Source organism: Giraffa tippelskirchi, chromosome 12 (genome assembly GCF_054371585.1).
Source record: "Giraffa tippelskirchi isolate mGirTip1 chromosome 12, T2T-mGirTip1v1.2.pri, whole genome shotgun sequence".
NCBI lineage: Eukaryota > Metazoa > Chordata > Mammalia > Artiodactyla > Giraffidae > Giraffa > Giraffa tippelskirchi.
This window is the reverse complement of record NC_137286.1, coordinates 107,071,390-107,097,837: the sequence shown is the minus strand read 5'-3', so window position 1 is coordinate 107,097,837 and position 26,448 is coordinate 107,071,390. Positions and strand designations below refer to the sequence as shown.

At 40.6% G+C, this 26,448-nt stretch overlaps 2 protein-coding genes across 19 annotated transcripts in view; both read left to right on the top strand.

The window, feature by feature from the left end:
- PARP4 (poly(ADP-ribose) polymerase family member 4) overlaps nucleotides 1-15,115 on the top strand; it is a 74,415-nt gene extending 59,300 nt beyond the window's left edge. For 12 of the 15 annotated variants that reach the window (XM_081549171.1, XM_081549170.1, XM_081549165.1 and 9 more), the window contains 4 exons: nucleotides 836-2,044; nucleotides 3,682-3,781; nucleotides 9,783-9,915; nucleotides 14,232-15,115. In XM_081549171.1, the coding sequence (XP_081405297.1) occupies nucleotides 836-2,044; nucleotides 3,682-3,781; nucleotides 9,783-9,915; nucleotides 14,232-14,427 (1,638 nt within the window). In that variant the 3' untranslated portion in view covers nucleotides 14,428-15,115. Of the gene's footprint in view, nucleotides 1-835; nucleotides 2,045-3,681; nucleotides 3,782-4,138; nucleotides 4,519-5,117; nucleotides 5,802-9,782; nucleotides 9,916-14,231 lie in introns of those variants that run through there. The other 3 variants (XR_014071050.1, XR_014071048.1, XR_014071049.1) reach the window with 2 other exon arrangements.
- Nucleotides 15,116-18,257: 3,142 nt separating this feature from the next.
- Nucleotides 18,258-26,448, top strand: part of MPHOSPH8 (M-phase phosphoprotein 8) — a 48,011-nt gene continuing 39,820 nt past the window's right edge. For all 4 annotated transcript variants that reach the window (XM_081549101.1, XM_081549099.1, XM_081549102.1 and 1 more), the window contains exon 1: nucleotides 18,258-18,585. In XM_081549101.1, the coding sequence (XP_081405227.1) occupies nucleotides 18,373-18,585 (213 nt within the window). In that variant the 5' untranslated portion in view covers nucleotides 18,258-18,372. The remainder of the gene's footprint in view (nucleotides 18,586-26,448) is intronic.

Here is a 26,448-nt window from a genome sequence, read left to right as displayed (position 1 = left end):
AGTTGTGTCCAACTGTCTGTGACCCCATGCACTATAGCCCACCAGGCTCTTCTGTCCATGGGATTCTCCAGGCAAGAATACTGGAGTGGGTTGCCATGCCCTCCTCCAGTAGATCTTCCCAACCCAGGGATTGAACCCACATCTTTTATGTCTCTTGCATTGGCAGGTGGGTTCTTTACCGCCAGTGCCACCTGGGAAGCCCATTTTAGGACTAATTTGACACTATAATATTGCTTATTGTCAAGTCTTTGGCAAGTCCCTTTTATGGTCCTCAGTTTCCTCTTTTTTTGTGTGTGTGAAAATAAAAGTTATTTTTATTTTTTCTCTCTCGTGTTTTCTTAATATTCAATAAATACATTACTTTTATAATAATGATAAATATTAAAGTATATGCTTTCTATCTTAGAATTTGGCCATATTTCACATGTTACTCCTCAGCACCATGAAAGAAGAATTATCTTGTTGATGAGGAAGTTAAGAACAGAGAAGCATTTAATTTCACTTTTATTTTGAAGATTTGCATTTTCACTCAACTGCCAGAAACCCTCAATTTCCTCTTGTGGAAAATAAGGGGTGTTTAAAATTCTGTGATTCTAAGAACAGAGAGAGATTAAGATATTTGGTATATTTACCGCTGATATTGTCTCCAGCTCTCCAACTCCATGTCTATAAATGAGGGCACTATAGGTAAGTGACCCTGAGTGTCTAGTCTTCTCATTGTCCTGGGACAGACAGTTTCATCAGCGCTAGGAGGTCAGCTCTAGGAAGCCTGGCTGCTTGATTGTCATCCACTTGACCTGTGCTTTCCTTATATTGTCACTTCTCTTTCTGGCAGACTCTTTCAGCAGCCTCTGAATGGAACCAAGAACCCAAACGTAAATGTAAACGCAAACGTAAACCTAAACATTCACCACTGAACATGAAACTTTCTGAAGATTTTGAAGCTTTTAGCTTAGATGCCCCAGAAGAATCTGAAGCGGTCAGTTTTGTCTTCAGGGATGCAGAGGAGCCCTGGGGTTTGGGTCCGATGGAGTCATCTAAACAAACAGAAGTTAAACCACAATTCACAGAAGCCATCTCACAGAAAACGACCATTTCTGACATTCCTACTGCACCTAGTTCCTTAACTGCACCCCTCCATGTTGGCTCTGCTTTCCACAATTATTTCGGCTCAGCACTGTTTGCTATTCCAGCTGGTCCCAAACACTTCGGTTCCCCTAAGAAGTACCTGGAGATGGGCAGTGGTGCCGACATTTCCCTGGACAGGGCATCTTTTCCCAGGCTGCATCTCCAGGGCCCACCTTTGCAACTGGCTGCTGCTCCCAGGGCCTCGTTTAGCTCCAGGTCACAGATGCCCGAAACTGATCAAGGGGGTGCCACAGGCTTCGGTGCCCTCACTCCCCTTCAGCTGGGCCCTCTCCCACGGCCGCATCTTTTTTCCTGTCCTTCTGCAGGTCTTCTCCCTTGTCCACTCGTGGGGTCTGTCTTTTCTTCCGCTGCCCCTCCTCCCCCCCTACCCAGGGGGGTTGTTCCCCCTCCCCCCCCTCTACCCGGGTGGGTTGGTATTCCTCCTCCTCCCCCTCTTCCCCCTCTATCTGGGGGAATTGTTCCCCCCCCTCTCCCTCTATCTCAGGGGGTTGGCATTCCTCCTCCTCCTCCTCCCCCTCCTCCTCCTCTTCCCTCTCCTCTTCCTTCTCACCATATCCCAGCTCCTAGGAGTGCCAGTTACAAGCTGCCAGTGGCTCCATCTGGCCCTGCTGAGGATGCCCGGCCGGACATTCCTCTATTAGCTGTGTATGATGAACCTCTGTCATTAGACTCCCTGCAACATGATTGTTCATTTTTTGAACGTTCTTCTGAAACGGAAAGTGATACAACAGCAGGACTTCTGTCAAGTAGGATTTTAAAAAAGCTGGCAAAATATGACCTGAGAAGTGGCTTTACTGCAAGCGCTCAGGCACAAAACGACGAGGATGGCCTAGTTGGCAAAGCAAGCTGGAGGAATTATGTGCCTTCGACTGAACTCTTCAGGCTTCAGACCAAGGTACTAGTCTTATCTCTCCATATATTTGTGCTTAATTAGCTTCAAAGTTCAGGATGGTGCTACACAAAGTAGCTACTCTCCAGACTGCTGCTGGTCCACACTGACATGAGGAACTAGTGCCAGAACGCAGCTTCCTTCACTGAGAAGCCAGCTGAACAGTGTGCTTGAGAAAAGCTGATGCTTACCTACCTATTTTTAACTGTTAGGCCAAAATATCATGGAAGGCAGTGTTAACATTCTTCAGTTGAAGGTTAGTATCCCCGAGTGGGTCCTGGGGTAAGACATTAATCTCCTAGGTTCTAAAACTGCTGAACTGCAGTTCACACCAATTTCACATTGTGAAGTAAAGCACAAGTGTTGTAAGTACACTCTAAATATTAAAGTTCTCAGGAATATGACTCAACATGTGAGCTTATATTAGAGATTATCATTCCATTTATGAAGCTAAATCACACTATAAATTTAGTTCTTGCACTGGTACTAAGACCCAGTCTTGTATCTGTAATTAACTTGTTTTGATGTAATATGCTCAATCACTCAGCCATGTCTAATTCTTTGCAACCCAATCCATGGTAGCCTACCAGGCTCCTCCATCTGTGGAATTTTCCAGGCAAGAGTATAGTAAAGTAGAAAAGTAACTTGGTTTAGTGTCAGTTCAAGTCCCAGCCCTTCCACTCTGTGATCTGGGGCAAGTCAGTCTTTCAGTCATCCACATAGTGGGAATAATAAAAGTGTCCAGCTCACAGAGAGGTAGACCAGCTGCCAGCAGCCCCCACCTGGAGAAATGCGTGTGAAAGCAGCATAGCACGAAACACTCTATGAGGCAGAGTGTTGGGGTTTAGGTCCTGCTGCGACTGCTTGTTAGCTGTGTGACTTTGGACAACTTGCTTAAGTTTTTGTACCTCAGTGTCCTCATCTGCACAGTGGGTTCAGTGACAGTACTTCACAGGGAACGGCTCACAAGATGAGAAAACAGCACTCCATACTGGGTGAGGGCCAGCTGGCACATTCTGTCACTCCTGTTAGTTTTCCAATTGTTGCCATAGATCCTCTCACGCATGTGCTTGCCTACACCCCACCTTCCCCTCCATGCCCTGTGTTAGTTCACCCTGGACCTGGAGTCTGTCTGCTTCTCGGTTAGGATCCCCAGGATCAGGCTTGCAACACTTCTGTAAGCATGTGATGAAGATCCGTCTTAGCTGGAGTGGGCAGGGTATGTGAGCACAAGGAAGGTAGTTTCAAAGAGCATGTTCAACATAATTTTATCTTCAGTGGAAAAGAGTCATTTTCATATTTCATCATAAGGACACATTTTAATGTTGAACAAAAGGAACCATGTTATTTAAAAGTTTGAGAAACATTGTTTCAAAGAATTACTAGAAGAAAAAAATGTGTAATACTATTTTTAAAAACCTCCATATGTGAACCTCTCTACTGCTTTATTACAAATGCCACCAGATATAATACTGTCCATAGTATTTATGAGATTCCCAATAATACTGTGTTTGCATGTGAAGAACTTTAATTTTACAGTAAAGATGTTTTAATTCCCTGAGTTGAAAACATATTATTCATCCATAACTCATGTGATGAAATTTTAATAATGTGACTGAAATTTTGTGTTCTTAATTTCATAGGATGGCTGCTGGAAACTTACACAAGAACTGGGATTTATATTAAAACTTAATACAAATACTTTAAACAGCTTTCTTGAACAAAAAGGCATTCGATCTTTAGGTACGTCACTTTTTCTATTTATAAATGTCATGCTCTTAAATGTTACACACTTTTGTAAACCAGTGTTCTAATATATTTGTTACATGTGAAAGGGATTATATTTGTTAATCATCAAAGGATGGGACTAGTTTCTAGTCATCTTTACCATTAAGTAGGCTACTACCTGTGCAGATCTATTAGCATAATTAGCAATGACTGCTGGAAAAAGATCCAAGTAGCCTAAACACAAAGATCACTTTCACGAGCACCTCACCGTCAGGTGTTGGTCCACAGGGAAGTCTCACTCCACACAGCGGTTTGGACACGTAGACTCCTTCTATACTGCAACTTGACTGTCATCAACATGTGTCTTTACAGTTACTCCTGGTGAAAAGAAGAAGAAAAGATTATTCCGGTGGTCATCCACCTGATAGACCAGAGGAAGAGAGAGAAAATGTGGCAAGGATGAGCCTCTGAGCCCCACCCAGATATTAACACAGGGAGCTGGGAAATGTACTCTTTGAATGGTGCTAGACCAAATGTAACGATGAATGTACTCGCTAGACCAAATGTAACGAGGAACACTTGCACAGGCAGAGTGTTCTAGTTTCTGGAGTGAAAGAAGAGCTGACTAACTCCTGCCAATAACATTTGTTAACCCTAGACAAAATATTTTAAAACCACTCTCTGAAGGCCTGGATCAGAAGCAGGCAGAAACTAGCAGGGACACAAACCTTGAAAGAAGAGAAACAAATTAGGTGAGCTCCACTTTCATCCAGCTTTTCACCTGAAGGTGCTTCTCAGTTCACGAGGCACATGGAGGTTAGAACTGAAACAGAAAGTGTTCATGGGATGATGGCAAGGGGGTCAGCGTTTGAGGCTGAGAGCACCTTGAAATTAAAGGTGAGAATCCTTAAGGAGGTGAACTGCAGACCAGGGAGCTCTGAAAGCTGCATTGAAAGCTCCATCAACTTTTGTTTTGGGATTGTGTGTGTTGTTTTTGTTGCATTGATTTATTTGCTTGTTTTTAGAGAAACAAACTGCTACATCTGCTAGTGGAAAAAAATGCTTTGTTTTGCTCTGAAGATTCTGCAGTTGTTCAGGCGTATCATAGTTCATAGATTGCCAAGAATAATGCTAATTAAATGCCAATAAACTTAATTTATTCTTTTTGTATGGAATGTACAAATTTTGGGGGATGATAGTGTCAGTGGTCCCTGTTCTTACCTTATGTAAAACATTCTCATCAATATTGGCATCATCTGTGTAATACTCCCAGTAGATTTTCTCACTTAAAATTGTATGGAATGACATAATGAACAAAAAAATCTAACTTACGCACACACACCTCCCTCAGATCCTTGGCTGTCCCCTAACCTATACATACACCAGTGTGCCTTCAAGGAATCCAGAAAAAAAGCAACAATCCAGAAGCTAGAGAGCTGAGCAGAGATTTCAGCTGTCACCAAGTGTTGGGAAGACAGGATTTGGTGTTCAGATTACAGCAAATTAGACTTGATAAATGTCTCAGGCTTTCCATTGAAACCCTAGAAGAGCCATAAAGACTGTATCTCATGATCAAGGACTGTCCAACAGGACGAGGGGAAAAAAACTGAACAGTTCCACCCTAACAAGGCCTAAAGCAAAGCCTTCAGAGGATCCACCAGAACAAATGTAAAACCATGAAAGTCCTAGAAGGACACAAGGAAAACTGAAAAGTTCACAGATATGTGGAGATTATGCAACATGTTACAGAAGAAAACGTGGGTCAAAAGAGAAATCAAAAAATACCTTGAGACAAAATGAAAATTGTGGTGGTTGTCACAGTTGTTTAGTTGCTAAGTCATGTCTGACTCTTGGACCCCACGGACTGTAGCCTGCCAGGCTCCTCTGTCACCTGGCGGCTCAGCAGTAAGGAATCCGCCTGCAGCGCAGGATGTGCAGGTTTGGTCCCTGGGTCAAGAAGATCCCCTGGAGAAGAGAATGGCAGCCCACTCCAGTATCTTTGCCTGGGAAATCTCATGGAAAAGAAAAGAGAAAATGGAAATACAACATGCCAAGATTTATGGGATGCAGCAAAAACAGTTCTAAGAGATAAGTTCATAGAGATAAATGCCTAAATTAAAAAATAAGATCTTTAATAAGCAATCCAGCTTTTTCTGCAGCCATTGAGATGATAATATGATCTTTATTCCTCGATTTGTTGAACATATTGATCAGTGTGTGGATATTGAACCGTGATGTTAACTCTTCTCTACATGCTTTGCTAGAATTCACCTGTGAAGCTGTCTGGTCCTGGACTTTTGTTTGTTGGGAGGTTTTTAGTGTGGTTTTTTTTCCCCCTAATTCAGTCTCATTACTGATAATTGATCTGTTGATATATTCTGCTTTTCTTCCTGATTCAGTCTTCTTGTTCAGTGGCTCAGTCGTGTGTGACTCTTTGGAACCCCATGGACTGCAGCACACCAGACTTCCTTGTCCTGCACCACCTCCTGGAGCTTGCTGAATCTCATGTCCTTTAAGTTGGTGTTGCCATACAACCACCTCATCCTCTGTCATCCTCTTCTCCTCCTGCCTTCAATCTTTCCCAGCATAAAGGTCTTTTCAGATGAGTTGCCTCTTCCCATCAGATGGCCGAAGTATTGGAGCTTCAGCTTCAGCATCAGTCCTTCCAATGAATATTCAGGATTGATTTCCTTTAGGATTGACTGGTTTGATCTCCTTGCAGTCCCAGGGACTCATGAGTCTTCTCCAATACCACAATTCAAAAGCATCAATTCTTTGGCACTCAGCCTTCTTTATGGTCCAACTCTCACATCCATACGTGACTACTGGAAAAACCATAGCTTTGACTAGACGGACCTTTGTTGGCAAAGTAATGTCTCTGCTTTTTAATACGCTGTCTAGGTTTGTCATAGCTTTTCTTCCAAGGAGCATGCATCTTTTAATTTCATGGCTGCAGTTACCATCTGCAATGATTTTGGATCCCAAGTAAATAAAGTCTCTCACTGTTTCCATTGTTTCCCCATATATTTGCCATGAAGTGATGGGACCGGATGCCATGATCTTAGTTTTTTGAATGTTGAGTTTTAAGCCAGCTTTTTAACTCTCTTTCACCTTCATAAAGAGGCTCTGTAGTAGTTCTTTTCTTTCTGCCATAAAGGTGGTGTCGTGTGCATATCTAAGGTTATTGATATTTCTCCCAGCAGTCTTGATCCCAGCTTTTGCTTCATCCAGCCTGGCATTTCGTATGATTTACTCTGCATAGAAGTTAAATAAGCAAGGTGACAATATACAGCCTTAACATGCTCCTTTCCCAATTTTGAACCAGTCTGTTGTTCCATGTCTGGTTCTAACTGTTGTTTCTTGACCTGCATACAGGTTTCTCAGGAGGCAGATAAGGTGGTCTGATATTCCCATCTCTTTAAGAATTGTCCACAGTTTGTTGTGATTTACACCATCAAGGGCTTTAGCATAGTCAGCAAAGCAGAAGTAAATGTTTTTCTGGAATTCTCTTGCTTTTTGTATGATCCAGTGGATGTTGGCAATTTGACCTCTGGTTCCTCTGCTTTTTCTAAATCCAACTTGAACACCTGGAAGTTCTCAGTTCACGTGCTGTTGGAGCCTTGCTTGGAGAATTTTGAGCATTACTTTGCTAGCGTGTGAAATGAGTGCATTTGTGCAATAGTTTGAACATTGTTTTACATTGCCTTTCTTTGAGATTGGAATGAAAACTGACTTTTTCCAGTCCTGTGGCCACTGCTGAGTTTTCCAAATTTGCTGGCATATTGAATACAACACTTGGGAGATCCAGTCATGGGAGATCATATATTGCTAGGAATTTTTGCATTTCCTCTGTGCTGTGCTTAGTCAGTCAGTCGGGTCTGACTCTTTGCGACCCCATGGTTTGCAACCTTCCAGGCGCCTCTGTCCATGGGGATTCTCCAGGCAAGAATATTGGAGTGTGTTGCCATGCTTCCTCCAGGAAATCTTCTCAACCTAGGAATAGAACCCAGGTCTCCTTCATTGCAGGCATTTCCTCTAGGTTGTCCATTTTATTGGCATATAATTGTTCGCAGTCATCAACGATCACTTTCAAAAGCAGTGTACGTCACAGGAATGTCAGTCCCCAGATGAGAAGAGTGTTTACTTTTGAAAAGCTGAGGGAAGGTTGGAGTGTTAGCGGATGGATTGGAGGACGTATACAAGGGGGCTTCAGCTTAAAATATTTTCTTTCTTTTAAAGAAAAGAGAAAAATTCAAAACATGGAAAACTGTTAAGAGTAGATAAGCTATGAGGTGATGGGGATAGTCATCATATTGTTTTTTCTACTTTTCTGTATGCTTCAAATATTTTTTAAAAAACCATTAAGTGACTATGTTGTGGTGATGCAAACAGTGCTATGTATCAGACATTTTGGAAACAGTTAATTGACCTGGGAAACTAGACACATGTAAATAGGCATGTATGTAATTCAAGTTGTTTCTTTCTCTTGTTACTCTAATGATGATGAAGATTGTAGGAAAGGAAAAGTAACTCTCTCTACCCTTCTGGTTCTTGGCTGAGACTCCCCTGTAATTAAAAGTTAACAAGAGAGAAACAACTTGAATTACATACATGCATATGTACCTGTATGTGTGGGAGCCAGAGAAACATAGGAGACTCAAAAGGCAGCCAGGCAGCTGAGCAAGGGAGAGGGACAGGGGCTGTAGGGCTCCCTGGAGGGTGGGGAATGAGCAGTTTACGGGCAGGTGAGGGGAGAGAATGTGTGGTAGACAGATATTTGCACTGCCTGGCGTTCAGTCTCGATGGAAGACTGGCAACAGCTCTCTTCCTGTTACAGCCCCTCTCCTAATTTATTTTAGACTGTTGCGGGTGGGGGATGTAAAAAGCTTTTCCTGAGTCTCCTAAATGTTGATTGCCTTTAGCTTTTCGCCAAAGTGGCAGATTCTGGGGTGGCTTATTTTGAACCCAGAAAGATGTGGAAAGTTTGGTTTCACAAAATTTGGGATTGGAAAAGTAACAATACTTAAAATCAAAATATTTGTATAAAGTCATCTCAAATACATAGGTTGCATTTAGAAAATAAAAATGGGTCAATTTCTGGGCTCAGTAGATATAAGCATTCATTTTCAATGTTGGTATTTTTCATAATAGAGTAAAATATCTTGATTTGTATAAGGACACTGGTTACCTGTATGTACTGTTAAAATCATCAAAGAGAGTAATTTGTTGATCTTGAAAAGCAAAAAGTTTTTAATCTCACACTTCGTGAAGCAGGCAGACTCCAGTCTCCAGCCCAGAGAAGGCACAGTAAGGAAAGGGGCTGGTAGCTTTTATAGGAGGGGGCAGCAGGGGACAGGAAGTGCCTCTGATTGACTGGTACATATCTGACCTCTCAGAAAGACCCAGGAAAAAGAAAATAAGCAGAGAGCCTGGGAGCTGACTTAAGAGTTGCAGGTTTGGCTGCCTGAGTGTGTAGTGCTTCTGATCAAGCAGAGCATTTACAGGAACATGAAAATTATCTAAATTTTGTGTTATTGACAGGGCACCCAAGGCATGAGCAGTGCTAGAAAGTCTATTCCAAGACTACTGATCACTAGGAATAATTTGATTATTAATACAGTGGTCTAATCAATGTATCAGTTGTTCGTCTGTTGTATACTTAGGTTTATTCCTCTGAGGTATTTGCAGCAGGAGCCTAGAAACTAAATTTCTTTCAGTGAACTTTGCACATCTCTGGTTATGTGGAAAGTTAGGGTGCAGGGGGAACTCTGGATGGAATTCAGTTTCCCAACAACCATCAGGATATTATGATAGACACTTGTTCCAGCTTCCCTCCTTTTTTATTTAAATAGCTGGCTAGTTAAGGACCTTGGTAAGTATTACAGAGTTTTATGATGTGCTCATGTGTTATGGTTTAATAGTAATACTAATGTAATTCTTCAACGGAACTGTTATAAACAGGTACCGCTTGGGATGCAGTGTCTCTAACAGACATAAATGAATGCTTCACTTCCAGGTGTAAGAGGAAGAGAGCACCTTCTAGACCTGATCGCCACGTTTCTAGTGCTGCAGTTCCTTCGCACCAAGTTGGAACAAGAGGGAATAATCGTCAAATCGCTGATGAGACTGGACGATGCTTCCATTCCCAGGTGACTTTAACTCATTTATATTTTCATTTCTTTTATTATATTTGTTTATTTATTTGCCTCAGCCTGTTTGTTTCATCTTGTTTGTTTTCATCATGAGCAAAAGAAGCTGTAGCAAGTGTATGTGTGTCGGCCAAGTTTTTATTGTACTGTTTTGTGGATCCAGTGTAATAATTATGGAGAATAATTCCTAAACTAACAATGATGCCCTTCCTCCCCACAGAATTATCTTAATCATGAAAAGAAATTGTTTAGGCTATGGGGAATTACATTCCTATTAGGTACCCTAGTCAGCAGCCAAACTCTCAGTGGATTTCGTGTTGTAATAAGCAAGACACGGGCAGAGAGCAGGCCAGGAAGCAACTTAGGTGCTCATAAATAGCACCCCAAGTCCTAAAGCATTATGTGTAAGGCTAAAGGAAAATTTGTCTTTATATATATTTTTTTATTCCGGAAAATAGTGGAGTAAATAGGGAATGATTTGTTTTTATTTTATAAGTTTCTGTGTATAATAAACCTCTACATTTTGAAATCATCTTTGAATTTGTCTTTAAAAATTAACCAAATTTTTCACATCCATGAGTCTTTTATCGGTCATTTATATGCCAGGTAGCCGCGTCAGCAAAAGCAAACAAAACAAGTGTTTCCACCTAAAAGAGCATCTTGTCTCCTCATTTGCCTTTTCATGTAGTGCTTCTCTCCCAACTCTAGATCCACACAGATGAAAACAGCTTTTCTGGTAACAGATCTTAAGGGGAAAAATACTGATCAGGAGGCAAGAAAGCTATTGATAAACCCCTCCCAAATACAAAAATATTAGTCAGCAATTACTACACCAACTGCCAGTTTCACAAACAGTCTCCCTTTAAGGCTAAGATTATCCTATTTTACAAGGGGTAGAGGCAACAAGTTCCAAAAGAATTCAACCTTCTTTGAAACTAGACCACATGCTCTACAGCGGACACTATAAGCACAGCTTTTATGGCCACCAAGACCAGGGTTCAGATCCAATGGGAAAGGGAACTGGAGAGTAACAATTTTTTTAACCACTTTTACATTGAATAAAAGTGGATTGTAATTTATGCTGAGCAGTTACACATCAGCTATGTTTTTACGAAGTAATTGGAAGTAACTATTTTACAACTATTTCCTATTTGAAAACATTTTTTTCAAGGCTGTAGTTCACAAGTGTGCATATGGAGGGGAGGGATGTGGAAGATAAAGATGGATTATTTAGTTAAAAAAAAAAAAGGCTCAACCATTTCTTAACTACCTTGTAAGAAGCTGCAGTGAAGTGTAAGCACAGAGATAACTGTTCAAGGGAGCCTCTCACCGGAGCTCTTCCATTGTGGGCGGGTCGGACAGTGTTTGCACAGGAAACTGGGCTCAGAAAGTTACTGTGCTGCTGGGTCCTGGTTCAGTGCTCCTCTCACTACAGCATGTGGCTTGTATGTGCTTTTGGAAAATCTAACAATTCCTGGGCCTGGGACAAGAATACAAATAGAGACTCACATGCTATATGTCTTAAGTATTTAAAAATTACAGATTAAACTTGCAGTTAAATATGTTTAAAGCTCTACCCCAACAAATACAGCCTTGTAACCACCTAGAAGACCAGGTTCAGATTTAGAATTCTGGGACCTCCCTAAGTTTTATGCTCAAATGTGGCAGCGTGTGACAAGTGTGTGACAAGTTCTGGGGCCCCAGCCCTTGGCTGATGCCTGGTACTACGGAGGCCTTAGGGGCAGGTATGAACACCCTGCTCGTTCATCAAAGCTGCATCTTTACCCATGCATATGGTACAGTGTTGTGTGTATATACACATGCACAAACACACACACACACATACACACTGTTTTTTCAAAAGGCAAGATAAGGGGAAAACTAACAAAACTAAAAAAATATTTTCTTTGGGGGAGAAGGAGGAGACAGGATGGAAGTTAGGTTTCTCATGTACTGTTTTATGGTTTTGACCTTGAAACTGTATAAATCTTTTACCTAATAAAGACCAGATATCAGAGAACAGAGGTTGAGTATGTTAAATTATACCATGGGAATGTAGTCAGCAGTGTCTGGAATATGAGGAAATAAATGGCAAGAGAAAAGAGGAGAGGTGAAACCTATGAATTAAAGGACATTAAAAAAAAAAAAAGAAGGACGTTTGAAAGGAGGCAAACATAGCCCTTATTTGGATCCTGATTTGAACGGGACCCATTGTACTTTTTTCTTTTAAAAAAAGACAGGGAAATTTAAACATTACCTGAATATTTTGTGATATTAAAGAATATTCATAACTATATTTAAGTTTCACATTTAAGAAAAAGTTCTCATCTCTTAGAGATAATATAGATGAAATTAAAATAAATGAGTAAATCTATTTGTACCCTCTCACAAGGACTGATTAAATTCTCCACTTCTGGGGAATTCCCTGCTGGTCCAGTGGCTAGGACTCCACACTGTCACTGCCAACAACTCAGGTTCAGTCTCTGTTCTTAGAACTAAGATCCCACAAGCCACGCAGCTCAGCCGTAAATAAATACTCTACTCCCAACAGCATCAGACACAAAAGAGGTACTCAGAAAATAATTAACTGAACATTTTACTATATGTAATATATAAGTTCATTTTAAAAACCAACATGTTTTAAATGAATATTTGGAAAAATACCTTGAAGAACTAGTGGAAGGGACTGCTTGATTTACAGGCACAACCAGTGAGCCACCTCCTCTTTTTAAATCTTTTCCAACTATGATAGCCACTGGAATAAGTATTAATAACTTTGAGTCTCCTTTTGAATTGTAGTGGCACAAACTATTAAGTCAAGATTTTGAAAAACAGTGAAGTATATTCCATCATACATCATAACACCCATGCCGTTACCACATCACTGTTATTGTGTGGGCAAAGTGATTTGTTGGCACTTTATAAAAATATCTTAAGTAATTTTTGTTTACTATTTATGCATATTTAAAGCTTTTATATATTTTCAGCTTCATGATGTACATAACATTAATGCAGTAGCACGTTGCTTGGAGCTATATGAACAAAATTTTCATTTAGTAGAACCGTCAAAGTTTAGAGGCCATCTGGATTCATGAGAATATTTAAAATCATCTTGCTACTTTCAGTAGTTGGTAACTGTCGGTAGACTAATAATTATTGGGTCTTTTTAACCATGTTGGATATGCCAGCTATTTAGTATGTTCATGTCATCATATCCAGCTAACATTTATTGATTGCCAACTTTGTGCCAGAGACTGTTCAACTTTAAATTCATGCTTTTTGTTAATCCCCACAACAAACCCATAGGATCTTGTATCACTGTCTTAACTGAAGAAACAGACTTGCAGTGATAAATGAAAGCTGTAACAATATCACACAACTAGGGAATTCCCTGGTGGTCCAGTGGTTAGGACTCTGCAGGTTCACCACTGAGGGCCAGGGTTCAATCCCTAGTCAGGGGACTAAAATCCCACAAGACAGGTGGCCAACAACAACAAAAAACCAATATCACAGCCAGTGCTGTGTGATCACAGAGGCAGGATTTGAACCCAGCTCTTAACCACCACACTACTCTGATGGCCTTTTCCCAGTTCATGGGGAAAAAAAACAGAAAGATGGAGAAAATTCTCCAGGTTTTCAGTTTCCCCCATATTCTTTAGTATATATCACCACTTGTTTGCTAGCAAGTTCTAGCAGACAACAAAACAATGAGGAAGTAGCTAACTAATACTAATGAGCGATCCCACGGTTTTTCTGAGTCTTTAGTTTGAATAATTGACACCATTTTCTGGACACAAACTTGAAGTTTTTATGTTATGCACATTTTACAAGTAAGTTGTTCCTCATTTGTGTGCTAAAATTAAATATATGCCAGTATCTTGGGTGACTCTCCGGTACTTGACAAGTAAATAATGGAGTTGAGAATTCCTGGGACAATAAAAAGGAGAGAGAAATGAAAGCCTTTGTAAAATAGCATCAAGCTTATCCTTGAAGGATAGAAAGGGGATGACAACAAGCAAACATGGAAAGGGCCGGAGAAGCTAGAGTTGTGCTGGAGCGAGAAGAGCGTATGTCACACGCGGGGAAGCTGGGCAGTGAGGGGGCTACTCTGTTTCCAAGTAGTGGAATAAGTTAAATGCACCATGTCAGGCAGGTGGAAGAACTTTCATAAACTGTCAGAGGAAAAAAAAACTGCTTTTATTAAGTATCTTAATTTTTGACAGATTTTGTCTGATATAATGTGCTGGATTTGGTACCACATGACGTATCGTAGGTAATTATATTCTGAAACTGATGGAAAAATGTGTTTAATCTAGGAATATTCCCTGGGATTGTAAGAAAATAAAGAAAGCCAGTGAGTGGCTCAGAAGAACTGAAGGGCAGTACCCATCCATCTGCCAGCGGCTGGAGCTGGGTAACGACTGGGACTCCGCCACCAAGCGGCTGCTGGGGATCCTGCCCAGGGACACCACCTCCCCTCCTCACAGGCTCCTTAAGCACAGCCAAGGCTGACGCACACGCACTTGTCTTTTAACCTGCACGCCTGCCTCACGTATATGATAATCAGATACAATAGCTGCCTATAATGAAATCTAATTATGATTTTATTCAGTATAGCAATCACTTTAAAATAAATGGAAAAAGGCTATTGTTTCAGTGAACTAACAAGCAACTATACAATAAAAATTTCAAGGAATTCCCTGGTGGTCCAGTGGTTAGGACTCCAAGCTTTTAACGCTGTGATTCTGAGTTTGATCCCTGGTCAGGGAATGAAGATCCCACAGGCCAAGCAGTACAACCAAAAAAAACTTTTTTAAATAAAAATTCTGATATTACAGACTTTTTTTTTAAACCAGAGGTTGGGGGAGGGTGGAGATTGGATGAAGGTGATCAGAAGGTACAAACTTCCAGTTACACGATAAGTACTAGGATGTAATGTGTGGCATAAAAATATAATTAACACTGCTGTATAGTACATATGAAAGTTGTTCAGAGACTAAATCCTGAGTTCTCATCACAAGGAAAAAATGATTTTCTTCTTCTTTTACTCTGTATCTGTTATGAGGTGGTGGATATTCACTAAACTTACTATGATCATCATTTCATGATGTTTGAGAGTCAGATCATGGTGCTGCCATCTTAATCTTATACTGTGCTATATGTCAATTATATCTCAATAAAACTTGGAGAAAAAATTAAATCACTACCCTCTTTGACCTGTAAACTCCACTGGTAGGAATTGTACTTCTAGAAATTCATCTTACAGAAATATGGACACATTGACACATGCAGGAATCATATGTGTATATATACATTGTGCCATCACCCAGCATATGCAATAGAGCTCATTTTAAAAGTTATATAAATAGGTGTTTACGAGATAAAAATCTATCATGTCATATTCCAAACTAGTTACCTTTGAGGAGTAGAAACTTTATTTCTATCTTATATACTTTGAATTTTAAAAGTTGAAATTAAAAAAATTAAAAAATTTTACAAGGAACGTATATACGTAGTTTTTATTTCAAAAATACATAAAAGCAGAGTAAATAGTGTAATGACCCCCATCAAGACTTAAAGTATTTTGTCAATTTTTCTACACGTAGAACAGTCTTCTCTCCCCTCTTGCTGCTGAGGAACTGGTCTGGCTGTCTTACCGAATGTCCCACATTCTGGATATGTCTGACTGTGTCCATTTCTCTTTCCCATATTTCCTGTAAACTGGGAATTAAATCTGTAGTCCCGAGGAGATTAAGGATCAACGTTTTTGTCAACCTGAACCATGAAGTCTAGTTGATCTGCTTTAATAATGTTAACATTGATTAGCAGGTTTCCAATATGAAGTTGTTTTCCTACAACCAGCATTTATCTGTGGAGAGATACTTCTACATCCAGTTTCTTATCAGTCTTTCAGCTAATGATACTGTTGTCTGAATCATTTTAAGAAATATTGTGATTCTCTATTTTATTTCCTTCTTCTCATTAGCTAGAATTCTGAAATAATAAGCTGTCCCGCATCAACTAATGTTGCTTTATAATATTTTTTAAAAATTATAATTTATTTTATTTAAAATATTTTTATTTAATATTGTAAATATCTCAGATTATTAGAATTGCTGTGCTTCTTTAGAGGCTGAGAGTCCCTGGAGGGCAGGCTGTGATGTATTTATCTTTTATGTTCCTAACACCTTGGATGCACTTAGCAAGCCAGCACAAAGATCTGCTGCATCAGAGTCGTAATCTGTTAATTTAAAAGAGTTAATTTTGTAAATTAAGTTGTCAACTAAAAACTGTCACTTGCCATCTGCCTCTACAAGGATGAGGTCATTAGCCACCACAGTCTCTGCCGTACAACACCCCCTGAAAGGAACCTGGGGCCAGGATCAGGAATGAGGCTCTGTGCTCTGGGAAAAATTCGCAGGACTGGCTTTCAGATAGATATTTTCTGAAGATTTTATGAGCCCAATTCTCACACCTCCTCATACCTAGAAAAGCACTAAAGTCATTAACAAAGACACCTGCTCCTTGTGACTAGCAGCGGCCCTCTGCCAAAGCAGGTACTTGAGTGTGAGTACCCCCTTCACCGAAGTCACACCTGTGCTGAGCCCCCACCTCTTTGGAGCAGTTCCTCCAGTGCTGGGGAGAGCCTGTCTCCTGCATATAGTTCTCATTTTACCCCAAATAAGACTTCGCTCACAATTCTCAACTTGTGCATTTATATCAGTCAACAAAATTCAAGGTTAAATAAAAAGCTCCACTGCCACAAAGTCTCTATTTGCTTATTTGCAATTCAAAGAGAAAAATATTTCACCTAACTACTGTGGGAGCAAAGAACTAAAGGGCCTCTTAATGAAAGTGAAAGAAGAGAGTGAAAAAGTTGGCTTAAAGCTCAACATTCAGAGAACTAAGATCATGGCATCCAGTCCCATCACTTCATGGCAAATATATGGAGAAACAGTGGGAACAGTGACAGACCATTTTTGGGGTCTCCAAAATCACTACAGATGATGACTGCAGCCTTGAAATAAAAAGACGCTTACTCCTTGGAAGAAAAGTTATGACCAACCTAAACAGCATATTAAAAAGCAGAGATATTTGCCAACAAAGGTCCATCTAGTCAAGACTATGGTTTTTCCAGTAGTCTGAGAGAAAGCTGAGCACCGAAGAATTGATGCTTTTGAACTGTGGTGTTAGAGAAGACTCTTGAGAGTCCCTTGGACTGCAAGGAGATCCAACCAGTCAATCCTAAAGGGAAATGAGTCCTGAATATTCATTGGAAGGACTGATGCTGAAGCTGAAACTCCAATACTTCGGCCACCTGATGGAAGAACTGACTCATTGGAAAAGACCCTTATGCTGGGAAAGATTGAAGGCAGGAGAAGGGGACGACAGAGGATGAGATGGTAGGATGGCACCACCGACTCGATGAACATGAGTTTGATTAAGCTCCAGGAGTTGGTGATGGACAGTGAGGCCTGGTGTGCTGCAGTCCATGGGGTCGCGAAGAGTCGGACAGGACTGAGGGACTGAACTGAACTGAACTGTGGGCGAGAATTCATTTTTTAGGGGGGGGCGCACTTTTTGTCAATCACTTATAACCTGGGCAAATTACACTTTATCACGTTCTCTGATTTTCCTGGGGGAGGGGGGAAATCCCAACTAGAACTTGGAAAATAAACGTTTTCCTTATCTTTAAACAGCCCTCCCCTAAACCGTAACAGCACTATGAGTTGCATTTGATTGGATGCTAGGCGTTTATCCTAGCTGCTGCTGCTACTGCTAAGTCGCTTCAGTCGTGTCCGACTCTGTGCGACCCCATAGACGGCAGCCCACCAGGCTCTGCCGTCCCTAGGATTCTCCAGGCAAGAATACTGGAGTGGGTTGCCATTTCCTTCTCCGGTGCACTAACGGGAAAAATGAAAGTGAAGTCGCTCAGTCGTGTCCAACTCTTAGCGACCCCATGGACTGTAGCCTATCAGGCTCCTCCGCCCATGGGATTTTCCAGGCAAGAGTACTGGAATGGGGTGCCATTGCCTTCTCCGTTATCCTAGCTACATCACCCAGATAAGAATCCCGGTATCTGGGCAGCATTCGGCCCGGGAAGAGGTTTCGCCGGGTATCTTTCTGGCCCGCCCACTCCACTCCCCGCCCGCTTCCCGCAGGCCCCGCCCACCGCGCTCCCCGCCCCTGCCCCTCAGGCCCCCCCGCGGCCTTACGTCGCGGCTCTTGCTTCCGCCCAAGGCACCTCCCCCCTTCGGCCCGCCCACCCGCTTCCTGTGGGCGGTGCGGGGGCTGAGGCGCGCCCGCGTTGACGTATTTGTTGTGCGCGCGCGTCGCATCTAGGTCCCGAGCCCGCCATTGGCGCTTTCCAGTCTGCGGTGTCCGACTGGCCGAGGTTCGGGGCGAGAGCGGGGCGCGCGTAGCGGCCCCTTTCCCGGCAGCTTGGAGAGCTCCGTTATGGCGGAGGCGGAGGGAGCGAGCGTGGCTACAGTTCCTGGTTCGGGTGCCGAGGGGAGTGGTCAGTCGCCTGGAATCGAAGGAGAGGGAGTTGGGGCGGGGGGCAAAGAGATGGACGCGGCCGCGAAAGGAAAGGAGGCCGGCGGGGACAGCGAGGAGGACGGCGAGAATGTGTTCGAGGTGGAGAAGATCCTGGACATGAAGACTGAAGGGGTAGGTGCGGGCCCGGGGTGATGCTGCCCGCGCAGAAGGGGATCCGGAGGCGGAGTGGCGGAGGTCTACGCCGCGGGGGCGCTGAAACCCGGGCTCCCTCCTAGGCCGCCGTCCTCGGCACGGGGGCGGCGTCTCGGCTCCGAGAACCGAGTGTGCTCGCCCAGCTCTGCCCCACGCTTCCCCATCCCTGGTGGGGAACCCTGCTCATTGTTTTGTTTGACCCTGGTCCCCCCAGAGTGAGGTGCTTTCCTCGTTTTGTGCCCTTACGAGACTGTGTATAGACCTCTGTTCTACATTTGAAGACTTCGTTCTTTACCTGTTGGTCTCCTGCTAAATTGTGAACTCCCTTAGTACAGAGACTGTGCTCCTTATTAACTTGTTAACGCTGGCACTTGAATCCGGTGCCTAGCATGCAATAATTGCTTAATGTGTATCAGGTTGTTGAGTGAGTGAATCAGTTGTAGGCTGGGGGAAGGTGAGTGGGTGGAAGGATGGGCAATGGGAAGATAATATACTTTAGTAAATAGGTGTTGGGTGACCAAAGGCCCTACACGATGGTCCTCTGTGTGTTGTGTTTTCAGTTCAGTTTCTCAGTCGTATCCAACTTTGCAGCCCTATGGACTGCAGCACGCCAGGCTTCCCTGTCCTTTTTATTCCCTGTTTGTTTAATTGTCTCTCATTTCCTATTTGTCGTATGCTACCTTTTTTTTTTTTTGCGCACTCAGTAGAGTTTCATTTTCAATTACTGCCTGGTAGGTGCCGGGTTAGGTCCTGAGCATATAGAGATGAATTGTAGCATACACAGTTGCTGACGTAAAAGATTATCTTGTCCAGTGGGGGGTAAATAATTGAAACACAACGTCGACAATATTATTGTTAGTTGCAGTGAATTTAAGGACATTTTTATGTATTTAATTTTCTCAATTATGTTGTAAGTACCTTGAGGTGAGAGGTGGAGCAGTCTTACACTTTTTTTATCACCTGCGTTTAACATAGTACCAGGCAGGTGGAAGATATTCAGAAAATAGTTAAGACGGTAATGTCTTCACAATTAAGATAATTCACTTCTTAATACATACTTTGTCAACTTCAAGGATTGTAGGAACTGCACCTAAAGCCCCATCTTTAAAATCTTTTTCCTTTATTAAGTGGAATCTCACTATATTTGTTTGGTGTGCATCTGCTTTGTTTGCTCAGTAACATCTTTGTGAGATTTAATCCCTGCTGTTGGAGCTATAGTTTGTTTTTTTTTGGTTGCTGCTTAGTACAGTTGACCTCAAACAACTTGGGCTGTAGGGATGCTTGGCCCCGCACAGTTGAAAAGCCAGTATAACTTTTGACTCCCTCAAAACCTAACTACTAAAGGGTTTTTTACCAGAAAGGGAAGCCTTACCATAATGTAAACAGTTAACAAATATTTTGTATGTTATTCGTATTATATACTGTTTTCTTAATAAAGGGCTTCCTTGGTGGCTCAGCTGGTAAAGAATCCGCCTGCAGTGTGGGGGACCTGGGTTCGATCTCTGGGTTGGGAAGATTCTTAATAAAAAAGTAAACTGAAGAAAAGAAAATATTAAGAAAATTGTAAGGAAGAGAAAATATATTAACGGAATTGCCTACCCTATTTACATCGTTTGTTTACAAGATGAATTACGTGTCAGAGCCTACATCAATATTGTCTTAAATAAAACATTGTAGGTGTTGTATGTATTACTAACACTGACATCAACAATGAAAAGGTAATGTGAAAAAGTTGAATGATTCAGTGTTTTATGGTAGCCTAGTGTAATCGATACAGTTGCTTCACAGTAGCCTAGTTTGGGCTTCCCTGGGGGCTTAGTGATATAGAATCTACCTGCAGTGCAGGAGGCGCAGGAGCTGCAGGTTAGATTCTTGGGTTGGGAAGATCCGCTGGCAGAATGCATGGCAACCCATTCCAGTATTCTTGCCTGGAGAATTCCATGGACAATCCATGGGGTCACAAAGAGTCAAACACAGCTGAAACGACCTAGCACAGCACAGCAGTCTAACCTAGACACTACAGAACAAATCATTAGAAAATCTTTATGGCATACAGTATTACAGTCATATTTATAATACAGTATCAGAAACATTGTTACATTTTTAAAGAAATCATTTACCTTGAATAATAGGCTAATATTCAGTTCCTCCAATTAGAAAAGAATGATAATATAATTCTTTGAAAGCAAAGTGATAACACATTAAGAAAACAACACATTTTCTATTAACTGTCACTCATCTTATGCCTTTGTAGTAATAGAACAATATCTGCATATTCTTCATGCATTCTTTGCATACTTTTTTCTTAATTATTTCAATATTTCTAGACTATATGGTTCATCTGCAACTTTTTTCAAATTGTTGAAAATCTCTAAAAATTTTTCCGATGTATTTATTGAAAAAAATCTGCATATAAGTGGACCCCACTGTTCAAACCCATGTTAAAGGGTCAACTGTATTCATTTGTATGACTATATTACAGTTTTTTCTACTACTGTTGATGGACACCTGGGTTGTTTCTAGTTTTGGTCTACTGTGAATAATGCTTCTGTGAACTTTACTGATGGAGAAGGAAATGGCAACCCACTCCATTATTCTTGCCTGGGTAATTCCATGGACAAAGGAGCTTGGTGGGCTATAGTCCATGGGGTCACAGAGAGTCAGACATGACTGAGTGACTAACAGGCCAGGAACTTTACTGAACATGTCTCCTGGTGTATTGTGCACAAATGTTTCTCTTGGTTGTATTGCTGTATACCTAGGAGTGGGAGGTATACATCTAGGAGGACAAGATGCATATGTCTTCAGCTTTAAGAAACTTTTCAAAAGTGGTTGTACCAGTTTACACTACTACTATTGGCTTATGAGAATTCCTTTCGTTTCGCATCCTGTCAACACTTGATATCATCAGGCTTTATATTTTCAGCCAGTAGTGGTGGTGTATTTGTTGGTATTTCCTACTTGTAATTTATATTTTTCTGGATTTTACGTTAGAAATCAGTGTTGAAATCATTGAGCGTCTTTTCATATATTTATTCGTCATTTGGTTATCTTTTATGAACTGCCCTTTCAGATCTCTCTCTATTGAGTTGTCTTTATTGATTTCCTGTATTCTGGATTCAAACCCTTTGTGAGTGGTGTCGTGTAAATTTCTCTTCCTGCTATGTCTTTTTGGTAAATAGAATATGATTAATGTAGGGCAAGTTAATCTTTGCCTTGATGTTGAGTGCTTTTAATGTCTGGTTTGAGAAACCTTTCCTTACTTTAAATATTCTTTTTTTTTTTTTTTCCTGAAAGCTGTATTGTTTTGTCTTTCTGACTTATGTTTGCACTTCACTTGTAATTGATTTTGTGTATAGTGTAATGTAGGAGTCAGGTTTCATTGAGCAAATCTTTCTTTTTATTCTTTAATAATGCCTTGTAAATTTTAGAATCAACTTGTCAATTTCCTTGCACACATAAAAACTTTGAGTTTTTATTGAGATTGCATTGACTCTGTGGATAAGTTTAGGATTAATTTAATTTTTTCAATAATACTTTATAGCTCTCTTTTTTAAAAATACTTTAGTTATTTATTTGGCTGCACCTGGTCTTAGTTGTGATGTGTGGGATGTTTTTTGTTGTTGTTAGTTTCTGCAGGTGTAATCTCTTTAGTTGCAGCCTGTGAACTCTTAGTTGCAGCATGCAAATTATTATCTGACCAGGGATGGAACCCAGCCCCCTGCATTGGGAGCAAGGAGTCTTAGCCATTGGACCACCAGAGAAATCCTGTTTTATAACTTTCTGTGTTGAAGTTTTAGTAAATTGATTTTTAGGTGTTATTGATTTTTCAGTGCAGTGGTAAATGATTTTTTGAAAAGTTTCCTTATCTTACTGTTTGTTGCTTATGCAGTTAATTTTTGTATATTTACTCTTTGGTAAAGAAATTCTCTGTATTTCTAGTTGCTAAATACTTTTATTGTAAATGGATGTTGAATTTTATTAAATCTCTTTTGCTGCGTCTATTAAGATGGTTGCATAATTTTTCTCCTTTATACCACTAATGTGATGAATTACACTGATTTCAACTTCATAGAATAAACCAAAGTTGGCTGTGATATTATCCTTTTTAATATTAGATTATATAGATCTTAATTATTTCATTTATTTCTGCTTTTTCTTTATGATTTTCTTTCCTTATTTGTTGGTCTTTTTCTAACATCTTGAGATGGATGCACAGCTTTTTAAAAAATATTCATTTATTTTTAATTGATTGATGATTGCTTTACAATATTGGTTTGATTTGTCATACATCAACATGAATTAACCATAGGTGTACATATGTCTCCTCCCTCTTGAATCTCCCTCCCACCTCCCTCCCATTCCACCTCTCTAGGTTTTTGCAGAGCCCCAGTGTGAGTTCCCTGAGTCATATAGCAAACTCACGTATGTTGGTGCATATGCATTCATGCTGCTCTCTCCATTCATCTCACCCACCCTTGTCCATAAGTCTGTTCTCTATGTCTGTTTCTCCACTGCTGCTCTGCAAACAGATTTGTCAGTATCTTCCTTCTAGATTCCATATATATGCATTAATATAAGATACTTGTTTTTCTCTTTCTGACTTACTTCAGTCTGTATATTAGGCTGTAGGTTCATCCATCTCATTAGAACTGACTCAAAAGAGTTCCTTTTCATGGCTGATGTGATTATATATACATACCACAGCTTCTTTATCAATTCATGTGTTGGACATCTAGGCTGCTTCCATGTCTTGGCTATTGTAAATAGTGCTGCGGTGAACACTGGGGTACATGTGTCTTTTTCAGTTTTGGTTTCTTCAGGGTATATGCCCAGTAGCAGGACTGTTGGATTGTATGGTAGTTTTATTCCTAGTTTTTAAAGGAATCTCCATACTGTCTTCCACAGTGGCTGTATCAGTTTATGTTCCCACTAGCAGTGTAGTGGTTCCCTTTTCTCCATACCCTCTCCAGCACTTTTTATTTGTGGATTTTTTGATTATGGCCATTCTGTCTGGCATGAGGTGATATTTCATTGTAGTTTTGCTTTGCATTTCTCTAATAATGAGCGATTTTGAGCATCTCTTCTTGTGTTTATTAGCCATCTGTATGTCTTCTTTGGAGAAATGTCTGTTTAGGTCTTTTGCGCTTTTTGATTGGGTTGTTTGTTTTTCTGGTATTGAGTTGTATGAGCTGCCTGTATATTTTGGAAGTTAACTCTGTCAGTTGTTTCATTTGCTATTATTTTCTCCCATTCTGAGGGTTGTCTTTCACCTTATTTATAGTTTCCTTTGCATAGCTCACTGTTTTTAGCCTTTCTTTTTTCAAATAACGTGCCTTTGCTGCTGCTGCTAAGTCGCTTCAGTCGTGTCCGACTCTGTGCGACCCCATAGACAGCAGCCCACCAGGCTCCGCCGTCCCTGGGATTCTCCAGGCAAGAACACTGGAGTGGGTTGCCATTTCCTTCTCCAATGCATGAAAGTGAAAAGTGAAAGTGAAGTCGCTCAGTCGTCTCTGACTCCTAGTGACCCCATGGACTGCAGCCCACCAGGCTCCTCCATCCATGGGATTCTCCAGGCAAGAGTACTGGAGTGGGATGCCATTGCCTTCTCCGAAAAGCAAACGTCCCTGGGTGGGCCTTTATGTTGTGTTAAATTATGTTCTCATCTTACTTTAGTTGCAGTGCATAAATTATGTTTGTTTTCATTCAGATAGCATTATTTTCCAATGTCCATAAATTTTGTACAAATACATTGCTTAATTTCCAAACATTTGAGTATTAGTAAATGTTTCGTGTGCTTTAAAAGAATTTTTTACTTTCACTGACATAAGTTCTTATGTTGTTTTACATTGAATATTTGCCTGATTAATTGTGTTGAAAGTGTTCAACTCAGTCATTCAGTGATGTCCAACTCTGTGACCCCATGGACTACAGCCTGCCAGACTCCTCTGTCCATGGGATTCTCCAGGCAAGAATACTAGAGTGGGTCGCCATTCCCTTCTCCCGGCGATCTTCCCTACCCAGGGATTGAACCCTGGTCTCCTGCACTGCAGGCTAATTCTTTATCATTTGAGCCACCAGGGCCCAATTGGGTTACTTGAAACCTATAATACATCTGCCAGCAAGGATATCAACCATTAGTTAAGAACTTGAAACTGTGAGAGAATGGGGAAGTAATTTGAGCATAATTTGAATGCAAGAGGCTATTCTCTGTTTCATTCGGTTTCAGTTCAGTCGCTCAGTCGTGTCTGACTCTTTGCAACTCCATGGACTGCAGCACACCAGGCTACCCTGTCCATAATCAGCTCCCCAAGCCTATTCAAACTCTTGTCCATTGAGTTGGTGATGCCATCCAACCATCTCATCCTCTGTCATCCCTTTCTCCTCCCACCTTCAATCTTTCCTAGCATCAGGGTCTTTTCAAATGAGTCAGTTCATACTTCATATTCCTGATATTATTGATTAGTATAGCTGTGATTTTTTATGATGTGTTTAAAGCAGTACTAAAAGATACCAGATATTTTTACTTCTTTTATTACTCATTTTTTGCCTCGCCATTTTAGAACATATTAGCTATTTTTACTTGTTTTATTTATTTATTGCCTTGCAACAAGGAATCCTGACCAGGGATTGATCCCCCCACCCAACATGAGAAGTGCAGTCTTAACCATTGAACCTCCAGGGAAGTTCCTGCTTTTATTATTAATATACTTGAAGTCCATCAAAGTGCCTAATTACAGTTGTGCTTTTTTTTTTTTTTTTAATTTCATGTTCATAATACACTCAGACTCACTGGCCTTGAGTTTTTTTTAACTAATTATCTAATATATAGAATCTTAAGAAGATAGGAGGACCATCTGCTTCCTTATAGTTTGGCTCATGGGTTAAGCTCAGCTACCAAGAAAATAGACATTATGGGAGTTTTGAAGATAAGTTTATAGATCCCAGGACTGTCATGAAATTTTTTAGTATACAGCAAAGTCTTGGGCAATATTTGGGTTGCCATTACTCCTATTAAAAAAAAAAAGTATAATTCAGCGATTTCATTTCTTTTGTATACTGCTGTACACATAGTGACCCTCAGTAAACATTTATTGAATGAATGAATGAAGCAAAACTGCTGATATAAAGGCTATTATTTATCAGTTAAGTCTGGAGCTAAAATTGAGGATGTACTCCTTATACTCGAAAATGATTATTAATATTCCTCATTGTCATTGACTAGATCAAACTTAATTGATAACTAATATTAACTTTATATCTATGTTCATTGTTGAAATAAAACTTTACTAGTTTTTTTTTTTTTTTTTTTCTTAAATCAGAAAAGCTGCAAGAATTGTGTAGCATCTCCCACATGCCTTCACTCAGATCCCCCAGTTGTTAATATTGGCTTTATTTTTTTCCTCCATATACATTTTTTTTTGCTCATTTGAAAGTAAATGTTGTTTTTTTTTAAAGCTCCCTTGAGTAATAAATTTAGCATTATTTTTATGCATACAAAAATCAGGTGGCCCCAAAGCAAGGATCATTTGTTTCCATGCCCTATTGTTGGTGCATTTAGGCATTTTTCCACTCTGCTGTAACAGTGTAACTTCTCATGTGATACTCCTACCAAAACCAAGAATATCGCTCCTTGAAGGCAGTACAGCACACTGTTGACTAAGGTTTTTTTCCTTTGCCTCCATTGGTATAGCAGAGTTCAGCATTATGCAAACATGCTTTCTCACCTTGGTGTATCTCATTTTAACTACACCTTCATAGAAGCTCTTGCAATGTTGTATACTAATAGTTTTCTTTTTTCACACTTTTGCTAAAAAGAATGTGCATACATTTTCAGTTGGT